The 17,912-nt window shown below is 37.5% G+C and overlaps 1 protein-coding gene across 14 annotated transcripts in view; it reads right to left on the reverse strand.

The window, feature by feature from the left end:
- The window catches only part of celf2 (cugbp, Elav-like family member 2), a 175,811-nt gene that overhangs the window by 48,793 nt on the left and 109,106 nt on the right, over nucleotides 1-17,912 (reverse strand). For all 14 annotated transcript variants that reach the window (XM_067392269.1, XM_067392263.1, XM_067392262.1 and 11 more), the window contains one exon: nucleotides 11,635-11,831. In XM_067392269.1, coding sequence (XP_067248370.1) covers nucleotides 11,635-11,831 — 197 coding nt within the window. The remainder of the gene's footprint in view (nucleotides 1-11,634; nucleotides 11,832-17,912) is intronic.

Below are 17,912 nucleotides of genomic sequence, written 5' to 3' on the forward strand. Positions count from 1 at the left end.
CACTATAACTGAAATAAAATAAATGAAAGACAAACAGAAATATATATTATGTGTGTGTGTGTGTGTGTGTGTGTGTGTGTGTGTGTGTGTGTGTGTGTGTGTGTGTGTGTGTGTGTGTGTGTGTGTGTGTGTATTTGTTTGGCTTTTTTCATATTATATATATATATATATACATACAGCTATGGAAAAAATTAAGAGACCACTTAACATTGATTTCTAAACTTGGAGTGGTCTCTTAATTTTTTCCATAGCTATATATATATATATATATATATATATATATATATATATATATATATATATATATATATATATATATATATACAAAAGCACATAAAATTACTAAAACTTAAACTAAAACAAAAAATTAAAATATAAAAAGCATTTTCAAAAGGCATGTTCCAAATATTAGTAAATACAACAGTAGCATATAAATAATACTAAGAGCACTGCTTCAGACTCTAATTAAATACTAAATATGTGCCATGGCACTGTAGATTCAGCACTGTAAAGTGGTGCAGGAAACATTGAATGGACGTGTTCCAGTAACATTTGACAACCACAAAGTCACGATGCTTTTTGTATCCACCAAAAAAAAAAAAAAAAAAAAAGAGAGATGAACCAAAAGGCTCTGTCCTTCATCAGAAAAATAAAAACCAGTATATATACAGTATGTGTCTGCACACATCACTGTCCTTGACTAGGCATTGGAGTACAGAAGTACACATTAAACACACACACAGAAAGATATACAGAGCCGACTAACAGAAAGAATCAGCTGGGGACCTTTGTATGTGTGTGTGTGTGTGTGTGTGTGTGTGTGTGTGTGTGTGTGTGTGTGTGTGTGTGTGTGTGCAGCTAAAGCAAGCTGAAAGTGCTGGCATGTTTTATTTAGAGAGAAAAGAGAAGAGGAACAAGAAAAAAAAAAATGAGTGAACTGAATCCTCTTTTACTGCCAGGGAGAATTTTGGCAGGATAAACTAAGGACTCTCTCGTCCCTGGCAACAGTGCAGTCCAGTCTGTGGCCAAAACAACCCTGTTCCCAGTGTAACACACACACACCAGACACTAGTAAGCGATCATACACATTTAAACTCCCAACATGCCTGAAACATTCCCATCAGTCAACATTGACAATGGTCGTGGTTGGGGGACTTAATGGTTCTGGGCCATTAACACAAAGGTTGCAGGTTCAATCCCAATTAAGTGTGACCCAGGAACTGAAGTGTTAATGAGATCCCTGTTCCGATTAATCATCATTGTGCCTGAAGTAAAACACTGACCCTAGAGGTCTCAAAGTGGAACTGTATCTAGAATTAGGGTACCATAGGAACCTCAAAATGCAAGAACCTACTAAATAGACATGTAGTCTTAGCCTCAGAACGTTCGCTGACTGTCTGAAGAATGTTTTATGCAAAAAATTTCAAGAGTTATCTCAAAACTGTGAGCATAAAGGCCTGTTCACACTAATGACGATAATTATAACGATAAAGATTAGTTTTACAAATCTTTCTATGATATCATTGGAATCATTTTCAGAAGGATTTTTATCAAGCTGATGAGCGATAGATACATTGACAGCCAATCAGAATCTATCCTGACCAAAATGAGCTTCAGTTTTATAATCCTGTAGGTATAAAAAAAATGAGAAACATCTGATATAGGGTTGGGGCGGGGTGTTCACAAGAGTTTTGTGTACAGGGGTTTGAGTTAATACCACATGAGCCTAAACACTCCACAGCTACTCTAACAGTAATACTACATGAGCCCATAATACTCCAGCAGTATTAAGTAACACTCCACACCATCAAGACTTGGAACGCATCGTACAGTTGCGTAAGACTAGTGAAGGTAAAGATGAAAATAAAGTTAAGAAATTAGACCGCTATGACGGATGAGCCATGCTCAAACCTGTTGTAATATAGCTGAAATCCACAAACCTGAGACCTAACAGTTGATCAATTAATGTGCTAATTTACTGTGTTGCTTAAACTACATATGCTGCAGGATGGTGTTAGGGTGGGGGAAATTATTAATAATAAATTGCACTTGTGTTGTATCTTTGTAGGGTACTTTCAGATTTTAGGAAGGGGCTCCCTACGAAGCAAATTTGTTTTTGTTAATTTGTTAGTACATTTTGGCATTAAAAAGTTTATTAAAAAACTGTTGGGCTAAATATGATTGATTGATTGATTGATTGATTGATTGATTGATTGATTGATTGATTGATTGATTGATTGATTGATTGATTGATTGGACATATATTCACATCCATACTCTCATTTTCTTCATTGTAAAATGGCATTGACGCATAAAGGAAATAGGTTAGTATACATAAACCGGAAAATGTACCGCATGAGCATGGCAACAATTCCCATGCACACTTTAAATCTTTCTTGTGAGGACGCAAAACTTATCTGGAGTGCACAAGAATGTTTCTCGCACCTACACAAAAGTCTGTATAATTTTAATTTTGCAAAGGTCCCTTTAGGGGCTTCGTAGTTTTTACATATCATTCTCCTGTTTTAAACATATTTATGTCCAAAACCATTAACCCTTTCACATGTAAGTTTAAAATATTCTGGCTGACCCCCCCAGGGTGCTTTTTTCAAGGAGACCATTACTTAGAACATAACTCTTTAGTGTTTCCATTGTGACATGTGATTGCTTGGAGGGCTTAAAAAACAGAAAAAAAATTCAATAGTACAGTATTTTATTTATTAAAAAACAAAGCCAAAACGTCAAGCCAAAACGAATTAAAAAAATCTCTTTTTTTTAACGCCATTCCAGCTTCTATTGCTATATTCAAGGTGAGAAACAGAGTTATTTATTGGAAATAATACTAAATAAGATGCAAAACGAATTAATTTAAAGTGAATCTGTAGCCTACCTTTCTCATTCGGCACGAATCCAACTGTTTTCATTTTTAAGACGAATGCTAAACTATTATTTATTATATGAGCTTTGTACTTCTTTGGCATTATCGACGTAAAACATCATCCTTCATATAACAGCACAGTGAGGCGGTGGTCACGAGTGGTAAACGGCAGACTGTATTACATAATTGAATTGAGCAGTGTAGACTGTATTTTATTTTAATATTTAACAGGCCGCGATATCAAGTAAGCAATGCAATAATCAGTGTGCATGCGTGAGGCGCCGGCGCGACCACTGGATTTGTTTTCTTTCTATAAGACAGTAAACTATCTCCGTAATTTATGGTCATACAGGTAAAAGCAAGACATAATTCATACATTTACAAATGTCACAAATAACGGAAACAAGCAGAATGTCTGTTTCCTTTCCTAGATCTTTGGAATGCGCCACAAATAACCACTTTCGTTTTGTTAATCTGTAGACCTAATTATTTAAGTGAAATATTTTGCGTAGCCTATAGGCCTAAATATTCCCTTTTATTTTATATGTGTTATGTAGGTAGGCCTAGTTTTCTCCGTTCACAGAAGCGCTGCAGATGCGTGATGTGATGTTGAAAATTGTAGGCTACTATCCTGCAATTTTCGCTGGTTTCAAAACACACAACAAGCTGCATATTACTTGACATTAATTTCACTTAAATGTAGGCCTAATACTTGACGGTTGGTGACGTATATCACGGGAAAAACTAATGCCAGGGCATTGCCATTGTGACTTACCTAACCTATGATGACTTGACAGCTGAGCTGAGCTGGGCATGCATCTCACTTTAGAGCAGCTCGGGCATCTCACACACAGCCTGAGCGCGTCAGCGCGGGCATCTCACTTTAGAGCTTGAGCGCGGGCATTTCACTCACGTTGGATGCGTCAGCGTCACTTTGCATAGGCTGTATTATTTGAATTCGTGATTGGTTGACTGGCAAATTAAAATATTAAACGGAACAATAAAATAATGTTATTAACTGTTTAATGGCCATTTCAAATTAGCGTTTCTGTTCAGAACGATTAAATTTGATTTTGTTTCCGTTTCTGGTTACGTTCTGGTCAAAATTTTGTTTGTTTCCGGTTTTCGTTTTCGTTCCTTAAACCGGTTCAGAGCCCTGATTGCTTGTCATGTGACACACCACAGCCACAATAGTGCTGTATGACTGACGATCTGCTTTTATTTCATTTTTTCTTTTTTATTCAAAATATTCAGAAATTTGTTAACTGTAGCATGAAATATCTGATATTCCAATTGTCAAATAAGTGCAAGTGGATGTTTTTTTGTTGTTTAAACACCTTTATAATGATAGCTTTAGTTGAGCTATACCTCCATGTTAGTTCAGAGAATCATATCTGTTGGATTTACAACACATGAATTTATCCGAAATACATGAAAGTAAGTGAACAGGTGAACTGGGAGGAGAATAGAGTAAACTTACTTACACAATGTGTTAAAGTTACTTACACAATGTGTATCTGATATGAATAAAACATGTTGTCTAATTATAATGGAAAGGATTGTTATTGCCACTTCCATAGACATTAGTGTGTATTTTACAAACTGTAAATGTATTGTTTTGTTAATGCTTAATTTAATACACAGTAGTGATAGTAGTAGTAGTGTGTATTTAAATGTCTGAAACCTAAAATAAACATTATGTGGTTGAAAACACTGCATATTTGTGATATATAAAAAGTGCTGAACAGCGGCTTTGGCTCAGCACCAGCCAAAGTGCGAAAGCACATTTGAATTTAGCAGTTGATCATGTGATGCACTGACCATTCTAATCACACCGGTGTGATTGTACGCATCAAAGGGTTAAAACGCTGCATCCAAAACAATGCTAATACATCAAAAAGCCAGCCAATAAGATCTTGTTCATTCTTGTGTTGTCAGCAAAAGTGAAGGAAATGTAGTCTTTCTCGACTCTGCCAGCGACACATTCCTTGGCTGTTGACAGCGGTTCATGTTTAATCGTGTTGCGACACTGGAAACTTTTGACTATCCTAGGCAAAGAGGTCAGAACCATCACCCTCAAAGTGTTTTCTACATCCGTACGTGGCAGGACTGCTGACGTACGGTCTGAAAGCCCGAGCCTCACCTGAGACAGATAAGACAGGATAAAACCACGAGGCGTACAACCGCCTCAAGAGCTCCGTGACTGTCCGTACTCGTGCTGAGACTCGCTGACGGGCGGGATTCCATAATATCATCATATTGATGGACAAAACGAACCGCCCATAACGTTTTACATCTCATTTCACTCTAAAAATGTGTCACATTATGGAAGTATAACAGCTTTAGAATAGTATTTTCGTGTTGACTGTAAATGAAAATGGGTTGAATGCCAATTATACTCAGATTCCATTTTGATCTGTTATACGAGACAGACTGTCCAATGGCCTACGGTTATGGACTTAATACCATGAAAACACACACACACACACATATATATATATATATATATATATATATATATATATATATATATATATATATCTGTTAGAATACATTTCAATACATTAGCATAGCACATCTGCATTTGGCCTTAGAGGACACACACACACACACACACACACTTGTATCATTCTGTGGCTGTGCTACGTGTCCAGGGACTGAAAAGGATGCACACACAAACGCATCCATTCATCTTGTGAGCATGTAGGCGTGCGTATGTGTGTGTGTGACGGACTTCAAAGGCAGACAGGAATACATCTTTACTAAAGAACCCCAGCTGCTCAGGGCCATTTAGCCCTGGACCGCTCTCGCATCACTCAATCAACAAGGGACAGTCTGTTTCTATGTGTGTGCGTGTGTGAGGACCGTTCTAAATTGCAGCCCGGCTCTGATAAACAATTCCTGCTCTTCACCTCTGGGTGCATTTATATTCTATGCTTCGTTCTAGTCTCACACACAGACACACACACACACACACAGGCGATCAGTGAGGCCGTCTGTTCGGAAGCACCTCCCTGCTGATGCTCAGGCTATGGCGGCCAGGCAGGGACATACGAGGGGCGCAGGACGCGACGTCCCCCTATGAATTGGCACAGCATGTGTGTGAACGTAGATTACACTGCTGAGACTGCAACTCAGCGGAGTTATGCACTCTTGCTGGGATGTGTGCAAGTGTGACTACTTTTCCACTGGGTGCTGGTGCCCAATCTGTAACAATTCGGTACATTTCCACTGAAGAAAAGTTGTATCTGGGTTGAAAGAATATTACAAGTCTTAAACCATAAAAGCACTAACTTCAGTGGCCAAGGGGGTGGAATATTGTCCTCACTGCATGAAGCTAACAAAACCACAACTCAAGATACAAAAATAGATTGCTTCAAATATAATCCAGTTGTCTACACTGCTGCAATGCAACTTGGTGGACAGTATGGCATGCAAAAACATAAAAAAATACTCCAGCCATTTACATCCAGCCACTTTATATTTAGTCTATCTTAAAAAAAAAAAAAAAAAAAAAAAAATATATATATATATATATATATATATATATATATATATATATATATATATATATATATATATATACATGGTTACATATATACATATATATATACATGGTTATTGTGGCCAAAAGAATTCACGATTACAATACATTGCGATATCTAAAGAAAGTAGAAACCTTGAAAAACCAAAACATTGTTATCAGTCAAATTCATCTTTACTTTGTTTATTTTGTGTTATGCTTTAGCCAGTGAATCAAACCATTGAATACAACAATTACAATGATTGAGACAACAATTGTCTGAATTGAGAAGAAACTATATTATTTTTTTATATTATTATTGTATACAGTGATAAAGGCTGTGTCGATTAGCATTGTATTATAAGTATACATTACCCTTACAAAAAAAAACAAAAAAAAAACAAAGACTTAAAGAACACGAATAAACCATATACTGTTTGTCACAATGGTGTATTAATTCTCTTCATGTTTAATCAGTCAAAGCGTCTCTATCTGCATTTTATTCAGCTAAAGCGATGTCTTTGTCCATATTAGGGATTTCCTGGAACGTCAAAATTTTAATACTTCTATGCGTCTCACTTGTGGAGTTTCTGTGTCGAGTATGAATGAAACGAATTACATGAGAGGGTTTAGTGCTCTATAATGACATTGCCCTATTTTAGATAAAAATACAACAAAAATATTCCTCTCTAAAGATATTTGAAGTAAAAATCCATATGTTTTTATCCATATGAGCACATTTTTTGACTAAAAGCCATCAAGGGATGTAAACATAACAAAACAAAACACAGAAAGGCGTCAACAGTTGACAGGTTAAGATATATTTCCAGTTTCAAGACTAGCAAAATAATTGCAACTTAGGGTACGTTTACACGACAACGATATGCTTAAAATTGAAAAGTTTTTCCTATGAGTTTTCAGCGTACAGACGACACCATTGTCAAAACGATCCCCATTCACGCAAATCCGTGAAAACGACAAAAAACGCTGTATTCTGCTGCCAGGCCATTAGATGGCGATGAAACACTATAGACTGAACACGTAATACGCATGTGCATGACGTCATCGTCTTCACAGATTTGCGTTTTTGTTGCTTACACAGAGGCCATTTTCAAAAACTTGCACTTTGAAACTCTTTTTCAAAAGTTTGCGTTTTCAGGCCACCAAAACACCATTGTCGTGTAAATGAACGGCCAAAGTGCATAAAAAGTTTTTCTTTTTTAGTTGAAAACAGTATTGTGTAAACAGCCCCTTACTTTCTGTATAGTGGCAAGATAAAGGACATGGAGGTTGGTGAACAGGTTGGTGGTTTTGCCCCCTTTTGCACTCACTGTTGGTAGAGACTGTCCTCTTATCGGACGACATGCATAGTCTTCTGCTTTATGACAGATGGCAGCGTTAAGGTGCAATACCGCCACCTGTTGTACTTTGGAATGTCAAGCAAGTGGTGGCACTGGATTATTTACGTGTCATTTTATCATATGTGTACTATTCGTTTTAAATATGTTTATCGCAAGATATCGTCACACTCTTAAAATATCGATATCGTGTTAATTATTTGCAAAAATTCGTACCTATTGTATGTTTTGAATATCACGGTTATCTTCAATACCGGTATATCACGACACCCCTATTCTAAATATTTATTGCATAAATATTATGTTTTTATTTTTTATGTATATTAATTTTATATATGATATGCGTGAATTAAATTTTAATTGTTAGATGAATAAAGTTCATATGTTGAAGCAAGTTCCCAAAAATAAGTGTAAAACTCTTAAAGAAAAGCTAAATAAAGACTGCAATGTGTCATGTTTGCTTGTGGGCAGGTTATGTATTAAACTAGTTCTTTGTGTCAGTGGAAAGTCATGGAAACTGAAGTTAAGTGTGTGCAAACTGGAGTGAGATCTCACGTTATCTAATATTGTGTGTATGTGTTGCTTTAGGACACTTCAAATTGAGTCCTGTTAACTGGCCCACTTTTCTTAATATAATCCACCCATTAATTGGTCATTTTAAAAGGTGGAAAAACTGTCCTTGTGGGGGAGAAAATGGAAAGCCAAATCCTTTTTTAGAGAAAATCTGTTCTAATTGGTGGACGCCACAGGGAAAGACAGTGCCAGTGAGACGGGCGGGAAGTTAACGCTCACCTTGCGACTTTGTTGGTGGAGAAATCTTTCAATACGGTCTAATTTAACAGCCGGAGCCACGCACAGACGACCTTTTCCTAAGTGAAAATGGGTTAGAGTAGAGCTGAAGGCTAGCGGCGGCCATTACGGCCCAGCGGCTGTGTCAGAGGCCTTGATGAAGCTGGACCTGAGAGAGGCACTCTAACTGCAGCTAACTGAACTACAGGAGCACTCATCACCGTGTCTGAAAGCCAATCACACACCTGAGCTCTGGCGGAGATACCCGTTGCAAAGCCTGTGTGTGCGCAAGAGAGTACAGGACTTGAGTAATGCTCTCCCACTCGGCCCTGACTCATCCTCCATAAGAGTGAGAGGATGGGCGGTATTGTGAAAGTGTACATGCCATCTTCCTGTCTGAGTGTTAACAACTCCACAGAACCGAGGTTAACGCCTACGCTTTAGCGCTATTCTGAAACCAAGCGAGCTACTTTGCTGTCTACCGCCTACATAGGCACCATCGGAACCAAAACTGAACCTCATAAGTGACTGATTTGGAACATTACTGCACTCTATGATCATATTTATAAGGAGCGGACATGGACGCTACAACAATGTCGTAATTATGAGTGGTAAACTCTTCTCGGACTTTCTGAGTTGAGGCCGTGCATATTACACTACCACAGTGGAAGCTAACTGGCATTGATCATAATTGTGTTTTAATTATTAATGTTGACGATAATTAGTTTGTATGCATTTTACAAACTGTTTATGATGAATAAAGCTAAAGCTAAACCAAAAGCTAACCAAGAAAACACACCTCATTTAGCCGGTGAATGAGGAATCATACTAGTGTGACCTAGTCTTGCGCAACCAGAACTTCAGACTGATGGACTCCATAGCAGCTTTCATTGGCCAAATGCCGTCAAGAGTAGGGCTGCATGGTATATCGCATGAGATTGTCACGCGCATTTCGTCAGTAAAGCCGGTTCCCTGATTACCGCTAAATCGCCATCACCTGCTTTCAAATGGAGCGGCATTTAACTAAATCTAACTAAATTTGGCGATTTAGCGGTAATCAGGGAACCGGCTTCACTGACGAAATGCGCGTGACAATCGCATGCGATATATCGTGCAGCCCTAGTCCAGAGGCCATCTGATTTATATGTAAAGCAACTGATCACAGTTCGTTTTGTTCCGCATCATGTTTAGGAGCGTGAAAATGTAACGTCAATGTCCCTACAATTACAGACCGGTGTGCAAAACTCTTGGATGTATTTTAAAGAGTCTATGCCGTAAACTTTACATATTTCACATACTTTTGAAAATCTAGCGTTTGATCCCGATAAGCGCTTATTGTCACAGTTGTAAACACAACAGCGTTCTTCTTCCAAGAGGGGGTTCGGCATCACGGCATCTTTGTTTCCAGGCGGACCGCTAAAAAACGCGACACACACGTCTCCCTTACATCCTGTAGAATTCAACCAATCACATGGCGACTTTAAAAAGTGTGCCATATGCATCAGACGTTCAGTCAGTGGTCCGTCTGAGGCTGGGACTAAGCTTCATAGAGCGTCGAAGCTTTACAGATTTTTTGTTTTGAATCAGTGGTTCGGAGTGTTTATCAAACTGCCAAAGTCACAAGAACCATTGAAATTTCAAAATGCTTGGAAACACTTATGACGTAACGAAGCCTCGTTTACTGAAATCACGTGACTTTGGCAGTTTGAGACACGCTCCGAACCACTGATTCGAAACAAAAGATTCGCAAGGCTTCGAAGCTTCATGAAGCAGTGTTTTGAAATCACTAGATATTGTTGAATAAAGTTATTTTGTTTTTTTGCCGCACAAAAAGTATTCTCGTCGCTTTATAACATTAAGGTTGAAGCACTGTAGTCACATGAACTGTTTTAAATATGTTTTAAGTAACTTTCTTGGCACTGAAAGTGTTAAACATCTTGCTGTCAATGGAGGCCTCAATGAAGCATCAGATTTTATCAAAAAATATCTTAATTTGTGAACTTGATAAACGAAGGGCTTATGGGTGTGGAACAGGGATGGAAATTAACTTTTTTGTCCACCGGCCACTGTGGCTGGCGGATTTCAAAATCTGCCAGCCACTCAATGCTTTTACCAGCCACTTTCTTGTTTTTAACCGACAATGTGTAACTGCATGTGAAAATTAATACTACAAGATCTACAATACTTAAGCAGTTTATTTAAACCATGAACTGATATACATTTCAGTACTGTTGTTTCTTTCAAACCGCCACCGGCGGGAGGGTCAAAGTGACTGACAAGTTGCGGCAACCAATCGGAATCCTCTCAAGCGAGGACCTGTACATTCCGACTGGTTGCCGCCGAACCGCGTCATAGCTCATTACCATAAAGATGACCTGATTTCAACTCTCCTCGACGCTCTCAACGTCCAGGACGCGCTGCGCCGCGCCACGCCGCTCTCGCCAGCTCACATTGAAAATGAATGACTTGCTGTCAATTTGACGCTCTCGCCGCCGGCGGTGTGAACACAACTATGGGAAGCCAAACACACAAAAAAATGTAACGCCACATTTTTTTTGAAGGTGTGCCTCCTCTAAAAGTGTCCGCCGTCCAAGTGAAACAGTATGCTATTTTTATTTACCCGCCACGGTGGCCGGTAGGTGAAGCGAGTTTACCCGCCACAACACAAAATCACCCGCATTTGGCTGGTGGCGGGTGCTAATTTCCATCCCTGGTGTGGAACGACATGAGGGTGAGTAATTAATGACAGAATTTTCATTTTTGGGCTTACTAACCCTTTAATAGCACACATAGGGGCCATTCACACAAAATTCTACAAGGTTTTCCTTTTGCAGTATCTTGCGCTCAAGTGAACAAACTTTTCTAGAGCCCCATTATGCTATTTTAAAAGTTCCTAATTTTGTTTTGAGAGATTGAGAAAGATATGGATGGAGGATCCAAGGCAGAAAAAGAGAGACAGGAAGTGAAGAAGCAAAACAGGAAGTCAGAGGCTCAAGCTAACACTTTACACATGTGAGCAAGTTTACATGACACCCTTGTGCTGCGATGGCGTGTGTTATGCATTAAAGACAGGAAACGCACACTACCTTTGCTCTGTGGTGGGTTCTGACTGCGATCTCGCAGTATGTTGATCTGGTAGACGGCTCCATACGGCTCAAAAAGCTCCTTTAACTCTTTCTCGGACCAGGATCGAGGGATCTGACCCACAAACATCTTAATGGCGTCCGGATCAGGCTGGTCTGAGTGTTCCAGGGCGCCGTTCATCTTCCCAGCTGTACCGTTACTGCAGAGAGAGAGAAAAATCAAGCTTAATGGAGTGTAAACCATGGTCTGAAAACACTGGAAGATGTAAAGGAAGGTGGTGACTGAGAGAGGTTGGTCTCCAAGCTCACAGCGAGATCAAATTTGGGCCGGACAGATCGACAACTGCTCCTCATTAAAGCAGGAAGACACTGAGACACAAATGCTGATTAAAATCACAACAGTGTTATTACACTCAGCATGTGTGCTGTATTGTTTGTGTGTGTGTGCGTGTTGATGTTGTGTTTACAGTCCTGAGCAGGTACACATCTGACTCTGTTCTAGGTTTAATAAGCTCTATCGCCATGAAAAATAACTTTTACTTGTTCCCCTTTTTGTGATAAAACAAAGAAAACACATGTTTACAGCACATTTATAATGGGCGTCTACTGGGCAAGCATCGCAAATGATAAATATACACAGTGTTTGAAAGTATCATCCAAAGATTGAGATTATTGTGATGAAATTGCTTACTAAACTTGTCTGTGCAACATTATACACAATTTGTCAACTCATGTCATGACGATGTAAAGCCAAATTTGCCTATAAAGTAGCTGCATCGATAACAAAACTTTTAATGACAAACATTTATTTCATCTAATACACTTGCCCTGAAAATACCATTTTGATTTGTGTATACAAACCGAGAGACGAGCCTAAATTATTTTAACAGCATGTCACAAATGCCGTTCATAGAGCTGCAGCATGAACTGAGCTCAGAATTTTGCCATCTTGAGCGACTGACTTTACCAGAATTTAACAAACTTGTGACATGATAAAAATGGCTAAGCTGAGTCAAGGTGCGAAACAGATCCGTGTGACCCCTAGACGCCCATGATACTGGTTCAACGAGTTCATGAGGAATTTCGTGCGCTTGTTTCAGTTCCAGATGAAAGCACTCAAAGAGAGAATTATCGACCCACCACACACACACACACATACATACATACACACACATTTCCTTTTTTTCCCAGCTTACAAATAACAAAACGAGTGAACCAACCTGGACAAACTACAAAAAATCATTGAGTGTCTACTCGATTTTATTTCAGTTTGTGTTTGCTGATCGAAGGCCAACCTGCCTGTTGCCCTTCAACTGATATGAAAATTAATGAAAATCAAATAAATAAATACTTCTATCTTCAGTGAAGAAGTGTAATAATTTCCTCATGAGACTAATTATCGCGCTAAGCATTCTGTGAGGAAGCCTTCTCCGCCTGTTTCAAGATAACTGCTCAAATTTCTTCCCTTCGAAACATGCATCACTCCAAGGACATTTTGACATGAATTAAGCACTATTCTCTGTACAAAGAAGAAATGATTTCTTTTCTCAGTAAACTGTGCCAGTCTGTCAGTGTCATCAAAAGCTCATGTTCTTGAGGAAATAAGTAGATCTGAGGAAATGGCATACCCTTAAAGGGAACATAACATACAATAACATAAATACCTTCCATACATAGCCTTCATGACATACATATGAAATTTGATATAATATTTTATAATATATGTAATAGTGATATAATATAATTGATATACTAGTGATATAATATAAATTATATAATAGTGCTGTCAAATTGATTAATCACAATTAATTACATCTAACTTAAAGGTTTGAAAATATAGGTGTGTGTGTGTGTATACACACATATAATATAAACAGTTAACACACATATATACTTTTATGTTAGATGCAAACATAAAAGTTGTACATATTTACAGACCTTTTTATGTTGGATGAGATTAATCGATTTGACAGCACTAAAAAAGACAAACTAAGCTGCATAAAAGCCAATCAGAAATCACCAATTATGGCAATAAATAAATAAATACTGGAAAACATAAAAATAAAAAAAATAAAATGTTAATGATGGAGTATTGCTTAAAAAATACTGACAAAACACTTTTATAAATGTTACTTTCTAATTAATAAATGAATGTCAATTAAATATATTAAAGATGTGTTAAAAGAAAGTTTTTAGTTTAAGAAACAAATATATACACGTATAAATCTAGCATTACACTTCAAATATTTACAATGTTAAGGGAAAAAAAAAAACTATTAAAAGGTATAAAAAGAAAAGCTACAAAAATGTAGAATATTTGTAGATTTGGGTAAGTGCAGAATTACCCAGTACACAAATCGGTTGAATACATCCTGAGGCCTGAGGCCAAGATGGGTCTATATATGTCTATATATACATATATATATATATATATATATATATATATATATATATATATATATATATATATATATACATATATATATATATATACACACACACACATATATAGTACACATTTACGGATTAGAAGTGAAAACAGCCATGAAGAAACATTCACAAACTCTCATTTCTCTTTAAGCCGATGAAGTGATTTGTCATTCTATTCAAAAGAACAAGGCCTAAGTTAAAGAGCAGCAACAGATAAAGAGAAAAGGTTGGAGGTAGAGAAAACAGACACAGACCTCTGGACTCGATTCATCCATCTCTTGCAGAAGGACCCTATTCTCTCCGCGGAGACGCCCAAGTCTTTGAGCGACTTAAAGGACATTTCTGCATGCACGGCGGGAAAGCCGCCCTCTCGGGTCCCCACAGCAACCGCTGCTCAGCTACCCCCACCCCAATAAATCCCCCGGCAGTTACCACGGTGATAAGGGTGCCCCTTGCCGCTGATCAAAAAGCAATAATGGCGAAAAAAGCGAGCATGACACGGGCAGAGGCCAAGAGCCAGAAACTGACTCTGATACAGAGAGAGAGGGATGGGACTGCGAGTGTCAGGGTGTTGTGCGTGTATGTGTGCGCTTGTGTGTGTCACAATTAGTAATTGTTTCGTTCGACAAGGCCCGGCTACAGGAATACAAAGGCACAAGTCACAGGAAGCCTGTAACAGTGTGCTGTAGGACACTCGCACACACTGGCCTGGGGTTGGGAATCAAGAACCAGTTCTTAAACAGTTCCTTTAAAAAAATGCTGGAATCGAATGAATTCCAGAAACAGTTCTGACAAACATTTGAAAGTGATTCCAATGATATCGTTTCTCTGTGCCGCTATCGTTATAGTTGTGGTGTGGACTCTGCTATTCTTTTAAATTTAGAACAATTTTTAGGACTATATCTTTACCGTTATCGTCCTCGGTATGAACGGGCCTTAAGGAGAGAGGCCACTGACAGTTTAAACACATTGTCCTTTATTTGGACCATCTTTCTTTCACTCAACTGTGCTGACAAGGTAGAGAGAGAAAGAAAAAGAACCAGACACAAGGTGAAAATAAAAGTGTTTTTGTATGTGTGTGTGTTTGTCTGTCTGAATGTAAGTCCTAAGGCTCAGATTAAGTTGTCAAGTGGATCCACTACTGCCATAGCATTCTATCTCTCTCTCGCTTTCTTTCTACCCACTTCCCTCTCAATTTGAGTCAATTGTCTGCCTTAATGGCTTAACTAGACCTTCCATCAGCCTGGGCTGCTCTTAAGGTGTGTGTGTGGGGATTGCTGATGTAAGGAACTCTGATAGGCCGCAGGCTCACAGACAATCACTCACTCATGTACTTACAAGCAAGCACAATAACAGTGCAAGCCAGCAAGGCAATCATTTGTGCATCTAAAGACGGCTTGGATGGTTACATAAACGCAATATAACAAATTATGGTTGGAGACAGTAATGGTTAGACTGAGGTTGTTTCAGGCCTGAGCATCCTCTATAAACGGTTAATTTGACTTTAGAACATTTATGGTGTTTTAAAATGTGTTTTATATATATATATATATATATATATATATATATATATATATATATATATATATATATATATATATATATATATATATATATATATATTATATATAATGTGAAGAGTTAGGTTCCAAAATGCAATTTTGCCCAAAAAAATGTGATATCCGTCGTGTTATTCTGTTATGTTTCACGACAGCATCAAACTTCTGTCACGGCCCCCAAAACTGAATCATGAACAGTTTTTAAAAGACGTTTTTAATACCTATGTACTCGGCAAATGTGTTTATTTTAACTGTGTGGTGGCGCCAGATACTCTTTAAGCGGGAATGAAAAACGGAGACATAATTAATTTATAGCATTAACAAGATGACTCATTGAGTTCATTTTAGGAGCGATGACTGAATGTATTTTTAGTCAAATGCCTGTACATAAGATTAGTATTGACAAAGTTCAGAGGTTGTCATATATGTGAATCAACTTGTATTTGTGAATCAACTTGTGTTGTGTGTTTTCAATATGAAAAATAACTTTTATATTGATGGATTAACTGCATTTTGAAAAAAGAAAAAAAAAAAACGTGGATGAAAAACATCATGGACTTATAGCATTGTGGGGGGAAAATAATCAGTTTTTATAATAAACCTTTGAAAATCTAAATCTAGATTTGAATTTTTAATGTTTTTATAACCAAAAGATGCTATGTGAATGTCTGAAACAGAAAATAGTGGTTTTCATCTAGCCACTTTCTTAGTAAAGAAAACACGTATTTACTCAAATTAATCAAAATGGATTTATAGCGTTTTGGAACCAAACTCTTCAAAATGTATTTATTTATATGTATGTAGTTATTTTATTTTTATTTGCAATGATATGGGGTATTGCTACACCATTTACTGTATTATCCCTAATTAAGGCAAAATGGCAAAAAAAAAAAAAAAACTTCATATTTGCTTACTTTTTGTTCAATTATATCAAATTGTGTTATTGCGTGCATAATTTAGTAAACCAAATGGCCATGTTATACATATTTTTTCCACATGTCATGTGTAAGGCTCCATATATATACACAAATTATATATAATTCATTGCCATGTTATACATATGTTTTCTGCATGACATGTGTGAGGCTATATTATATATATATATATATATATGGCTAAGTATGTGAACCTGAACATCTAAACTGAGAGAAATATAATAAATACAGTTATATAAAGGTACAGTGCATTAAAAAAATGTCACAGTGGACTGATAGGGAGCGAAAAGAGGGGGAAAAAATGCAAGTAGACTGTGAAAATGAAACTAATTTGGATACAAAATCCCTCTTCCACCCATTCCACACACATTAGTTGACAGGCAGCTGGGGGGAAGTCGCAAACCTGTAATTTCCTCGGTTTAAAAAAAGCACAGCTGACAAGTGTGTGTATGTGTATGTAAGCAGGAGAGAGTGGGAAAGAGTATGAAAACGTGATTTTTACTTATTTTTCCAATCATCACTAGAAGTTAACACCGCCTGTCTGACAGCTGTGCTGTCGTATCTCTCCCTCGCTGGCGACAGGTGATGCTTTAATTCCACTCATCAGTTAAGCTTTATGATCCTAATTAATCTCATTGGTCATAAAAACAAGGCGTTCTGCTCAGAGCGCTGAAAAATACTCAATCCATCCACACTTAATAGGGAAGATTTATCTCTGTTTCTCCATGGTTCATTTATCGCTTTATTTCTCTGTCTTTCTTTCAATGTGTCATAATTCAGGGCTTGTCAGTCACATTTATGATGAGGAAACCATCCGTTCAGTGACCCTGTATGCTAAATGTCCCATTTGGTGTCAAATGTGTGAAAATCAAATATTTATGACTGAGACAGTTCATTCTGCGATTTTGTTTTAGCACATAATGGCTTTGTCTAAAAACCTAGTGAGCTGCCTTGTTCGGCATAGTAAGAACGTACAAATAATCAAATCATACATAATTGGTCATCATAGGCAAGTACAAACATTTTTTGGCATCTTTGGTATGTACAAATATCCATTTTGAATGCATTTATAGGGTTCACAGGTACATCTTCAAGTTCAAACTACATATTTTGGGTGTCGTAGGCCCATATGAACATTTAAACAGTACGAATTTTAGGGCATTACAGTCTGTTTGAACATTCAAATCATTTTAGGTACATACTTTTTAGGCGTAATTAACACACAATTGAGACAGTATTATGGTTTATCTGTGTTCTTCAAGCCATCTTGGGTATTTTCATAAGGATAATGTATAATGCAATGCCAATCGACATCACTGTATATAATACTATAATATAATTTCTTTTTCATTTCTAT

The sequence above is a fragment of the Chanodichthys erythropterus genome, chromosome 8 (assembly GCF_024489055.1).
Source record: "Chanodichthys erythropterus isolate Z2021 chromosome 8, ASM2448905v1, whole genome shotgun sequence".
In the NCBI taxonomy this organism is placed as follows: Eukaryota; Metazoa; Chordata; class Actinopteri; order Cypriniformes; family Xenocyprididae; genus Chanodichthys; species Chanodichthys erythropterus.